General features: G+C 37.8%; 1 protein-coding gene across 2 annotated transcripts in view; it reads left to right on the top strand.

Annotated features, from left to right (window-relative positions):
* Positions 1-4,066, top strand: part of Eed (embryonic ectoderm development) — a 48,655-nt gene extending 44,589 nt beyond the window's left edge. Inside the window, exons 10-12 of one of the 2 annotated variants that reach the window (XM_013014159.1) lie at positions 2,408-2,566; positions 3,288-3,361; positions 3,672-4,066. In XM_013014159.1, the coding sequence (XP_012869613.1) occupies positions 2,408-2,566; positions 3,288-3,361; positions 3,672-3,798 (360 nt within the window). In that variant the 3' untranslated portion in view covers positions 3,799-4,066. The remainder of the gene's footprint in view (positions 1-2,407; positions 2,567-3,287; positions 3,362-3,671) is intronic. The other variant, XM_013014160.1, reaches the window with a different exon arrangement.
* Positions 4,067-5,064: the final 998 nt, after the last annotated feature.

Raw genomic sequence — 5,064 nt, forward strand, 5'->3', positions numbered from 1 at the left:
ACCCAGGGCCTCATGCATTCAAGGCAAGCGCTCTACCACTGAGCCACCTTCCCAGCCCCTGGGAGACTCTTATCTCCAATAAAACCACTAGAAAACTGGAAGTGGTACTATGGCTCAAGCAGTAGAGTGCTCTCAGGGACAGCGTCCTAGCCCAGAGTTCAAATAATTTGTGACATGTGCCACATTATGCCTATAATCCTAACTATAAGAAGCAGCCAGGGCCAGAAAATCCATAAAACTCTTATCTCCAATAAACTACTCAAAAAGAAAGAAAGAAAGAAAAAGAAAAGAGAGAAAGCAAGCCAGAAGTGGAGTTGTGGGTGGTTAGAGCACTAGTCTTTAGCAGAAAAGTTCAGGGACAGCACTCAGGCCCTGAGTTCAAGCTTCAGGACCAGCATACATGCATGCATGCTCGCGCGCGCGCGCACACACACACACAGATTGGGTTTGAATAATTTGATAATTTGTCTAGATAATTTTGAAATGCAGTTTTTAATTAGTGCTAGTAATTTTTTTTTTGTCAGTCGTGGGGCTGGGTGCTGTCCCTCAGTTCTAAAGCTCAAGGCTGGCACTCTACCACTTAAGTTACAGTGCCACTTTGGTTTTCTGGTGGTTTATTGGAGGTAAGAGTTTCCCGGGCTGACTTTGATCTTAGCCTCCTCAGTAGCTAGGATTACAGGTGTGAGCCACCGGCTCCCAGCAGTGAATTTTTCTTTCATCTCTGTGTTTTGTGTTGCCATGAGAGGTCTCTACTAAACACTTTTGGCTGTGATTGAAGCTCATTGGTAGAACACTTTTCTAGAAAACACGAGGGACCAGAAAAAGAATTAATTATCAGTTAGAGACACTTGAAGAGATACTTTACATTTTTGCTTCTGCCTCCCTCTTCCAAATTCTAGTTTAGTAATGTTGGGCAGAGATGAGTCTTGAGATAACTCTAAATTTACTGATCCAATTAAATCTCTAACAACCACCTAGATAATCTCAAGTTACTTTGTAGTTAAGAACTTGTATAACAAACATGTAGCATTGGAATTTCAAAGTCTGAAAAATGTGCACAAGAAAAAATTATGCTGTCCTCACTTTAATCTTCTTGTTGCCTAATGGTTGAACTGTTTAATGTCAGTGACTCCTGCAGGGCTGCCACCTAAGATTATATTGTAGGCTGTCCTCTGAAGCTCTCGGGGACACAGTTCACCTACATTAGTTTCTTAATGTTTGTGTTGAGGTTGGGTTAAATAGCTGGGGACAAGGGGTATCCCATTGATTATAAGATGTTTAGTGCATTCCTTGTCTCTACCAAAAGTCCTAGAAGGTTACATGAGCAGTCATTTCTGTCAATTTTTGCAATTTTCTTTTCATTGTATTTTTTCAAAGATTAAATGTTAGAGGACAGAGAAAGTATAACTTCATAGGCCATTTTAATCCCATCTCCATGTCACCGTCTTGATGTTAAAGCAGTGCTTTTAATACTTTGTCTTTCCCTATTCATGACTTGCTTGTTATGTCCTTTTCTTTTTTTTTTTTCCCCCTGGTCGTGGGGCCTGAACTCTGGGCCTGGGCGCTGTCCCTCAGCTCTTCAGCTCAAGGCTAGCACTCTACCACTTGAGCCTCAGTTCCACTTCTGGCTTTCTCTGCTTATGTGTTGCTGAGGAATCGAACCCAGGGCCTCATGCATGCAAGGCAAGCACTCTATCAGTGAGCCACCTTCTCAGACCTGTTAATGTCCTTTTTGTTTTTTGGGGAGTCCAGTCATGGGGCCTGAACTCTGGGCCTGGGCACTGTTCTTCAGTTCAAGGCTAGCGCTGTACCACTGGAGCCATAGGGCCACTTCCGGCTTTTTTCTTTTTGCTTATGTGGTGCTGGGGAATGGAACCCAGGGCCTCAGGCATGCAAGGCAAGTGCTCTACCACTGAACCACCTTCCCAGCCCCCTGTTATGTTCTTTTAATGGATCCATATACTGTTCTTTGGTGTCTGTGAACAGCTTCAATGTGGTGTAGACATTGTGTAGATGGAGTAATAGTTAACAAGGTAAAGAGAAGCACTATGAAGTAAGCAAGGGCTAAGGCTATGAGAAGCTGTGTATTCTAATACTGTAATATGTCTCTGTAATTTAACTTTGCTGTAGAGCACCTCAATTGTCTAGGTTGTCTAATTATCTAGAGCTGAGGTATGAAGAGACACTTACTTCCAAAATGAATATCCAAACAGTGAAATTCTTTTTTTATTGAGTGATTCTGTTTATAATCAGATTTCTTCTCAAGTATGGATGCTGACTGTATAAATGCAGAATATATCAGTGGATTAAATTATTTGAGCTATTTTAAAGTGATAACATTGTCAATTTTTAATCTTCTAAATCCATTTCTACAACTAATACTTGTTTTTTCATTCTTCCTTTTTAGTCTTGTGAAAATGCCATTGTATGCTGGAAACCTGGCAAAATGGAAGATGATATAGATAAAATTAAACCTAGTGAGTCTAATGTGACTATTCTTGGGCGATTTGATTACAGCCAGTGTGACATTTGGTACATGAGGTTTTCTATGGATTTCTGGCAAAAGGTAGCAGCATATTTTTACATTTTGAAATTATTTGACTTAATGAAAGACCTTTGTAATTCTTTTTCTGTTTTGTCCGTGTTTCTTTTCCTCTTAAAATCTGTGATTTTTTTTTAATTGCTTATTTTGCTTGTTGATATTGCAAATCTACCTTTGTGGCTCTGCGACACCTTCTGCAATGCCTGGTGTAAAACCAACAAGCAGTTGGGTGTCAGTGGTTATATGTCCATGATATCTGTTCTAAGACTTAATATTTTGTGATGAGAGTGCTGATCTTTTTGTGTAGCTTTTTCCTAGAAAAATTTAGAGAAAAATAAGCATAAAAGACAAAGACAAAATGGTTACCTAAAATTGTAAAGAAATCTGTTAAGGTTTTGTGATAACAAATTAACTGAGTATTTACTTCTGTAACAAAGTTTTGGAAGAGCTTCAACAGCTTTTCTACTGTTATTTAAGGTAGAAAAAAGACTACCATGCTAACAAATTGTAAAGCCTTCCATAAAATTGCACAGTGCCTTATTTACTCAAGATACCTGTGAAATATTAATTCCTCTTATTCCTATTTATAAATCAGGAATATAAGATCCAAAGAAATAGTCCAGAGCGCAGTCAGAGGCTGGAGCCGAGGTTTTTCTGAAGTAAGGAAGATGTCTTAGGATTGCTTGACTGCCATAGAGCTTGGTGGTTTTATTAATTTGATCTTTTTAAAAATATGTTTACACAGATGCTTGCATTGGGCAATCAGGTTGGCAAACTTTATGTTTGGGATTTAGAAGTAGAAGATCCTCATAAAGCCAAGTAAGTACTAAACTATTTCCCCTTTTTATTCAACGTTATACCGATGATACAGGAAACAATTTGATTCCTTAAATCATGTAATCATTTTGAGTTGCTTATTCATATTTTTCTTTGTACACATTATGATGCCTCTTCAAATTAATTAATGAATTACCCAAATTTCATCAAATTTGAGAATAAATACTTAGTGAAGACCTTCTGATTTTAAGTGCTTTTTATGAGACTTAGAATATCTTTTTTTTTTCTCTTTTAAGGTAATGCTGACAATTTATGTATGATATTTAACCTCCTGTCTTGTTTTTTTTCCCAGATGTACAACACTGACTCATCATAAATGTGGTGCTGCTATTCGACAAACCAGTTTTAGCAGGGATAGCAGCATTCTTATAGCTGTTTGTGATGATGCCAGTATTTGGCGTTGGGATCGACTTCGATAAAATATTTTTTCCTAAGCAAAATAGAGTATGTCTGTGTAAAATAGAATTAATGTATCTTGTTAGTAAGGGCACATAGAGCATTTAGACTTGTTTTCAGCATTCAATCAGGCTGAGCTGAATGTAGTGATGTTTACATTGTTTACATTCTTTGTACTGTCTTCCTGCTCAGACTCTACTGCTTTTAATAAAAATTTATTTTTGTATAGCTGTGTGTTATTTTATATATTTTCATTGGGATGAGAACAAGTTGAAAGTAATAAAATTGTACTCTACCTATTTTTTATTTTTATTTTTGGTTGGTTGTGGGGCTTGAACTCTGGGCCTGGGTGCTGTCTTGAGCTCTTCAAGGCTAATGCTCTACCACTTTGAGCCATAACGCTACTTCCAGTTTTCTGGTGGGTAATTGGAGATAAGAGTCTCACAGACTTTCCTGTCCCTGCTGGCTTTGAACCAAGATCCTCTGCTCTCAGCCTCCTGAGTAACTAGGATTACAGGCGTGAGCCACCAGTGCCCATCCTATTTTGTTTTGTTTTTTTCCTTAATTGGAGAAAGGTATTTAATCAGGAGATACTAAGTATAGTCTTTACAACTAAATTAAATTTAAATCTTGGCTCTGCCAAGATTAAATAAATAACTTGTCTGCATGTGTGAAACAGGAATAATAATATCTACCTCATGGAGGTCAAATAGTGTTTAATATATACGAGTCAATTAAAATATTATTTGCCATATAATAAGATCTGGTTTGTGTGTGTGTGTACACACTTGCGTGTACCTGCATGCGTGCTCACATTGTTCCTGGGGCTGGAATTCAGGCCTGCTGTCCCTGGTTTTTCTTGCTCAAGGCTAGTATTCTTACCACTTAAGCCACAGTTTCACTTCCAGCTCTTTGGTGGTCAATTGGAGATAAGAGTCTTAACAGATTTTCCTGCTCCCAGGTTGGCTACAAACTGCTATACTCAGATCTCAGCCTTGTGAGTAGCTAGGATTATAGGCATGAGCCACCAGCACCTGGCTTTCTAAGTGGATTTTAATTTTATTTATGGTTATTGGAAATTGTATGCCTTAATAGTTTCATATCTTTAATAGTTTCTTCTGCCATAGTTTCATACTTACAGTTAAAATTCTTTAGAGCTAGAACGTATACTGTTGTCTTGCTTCTATATTTATCATTAACCATTCATAGCAGTGGAAATGTGATTAGAAAAAGGAAAGTATTTAGAAGGTTAAACATAGGATCAGATAAAAGAAGAGTATGTCTAGTGA

The sequence above is a fragment of the Dipodomys ordii genome, unplaced genomic scaffold, assembly GCF_000151885.1.
Source record: "Dipodomys ordii isolate 6190 unplaced genomic scaffold, Dord_2.0 Scaffold22, whole genome shotgun sequence".
NCBI lineage: Eukaryota > Metazoa > Chordata > Mammalia > Rodentia > Heteromyidae > Dipodomys > Dipodomys ordii.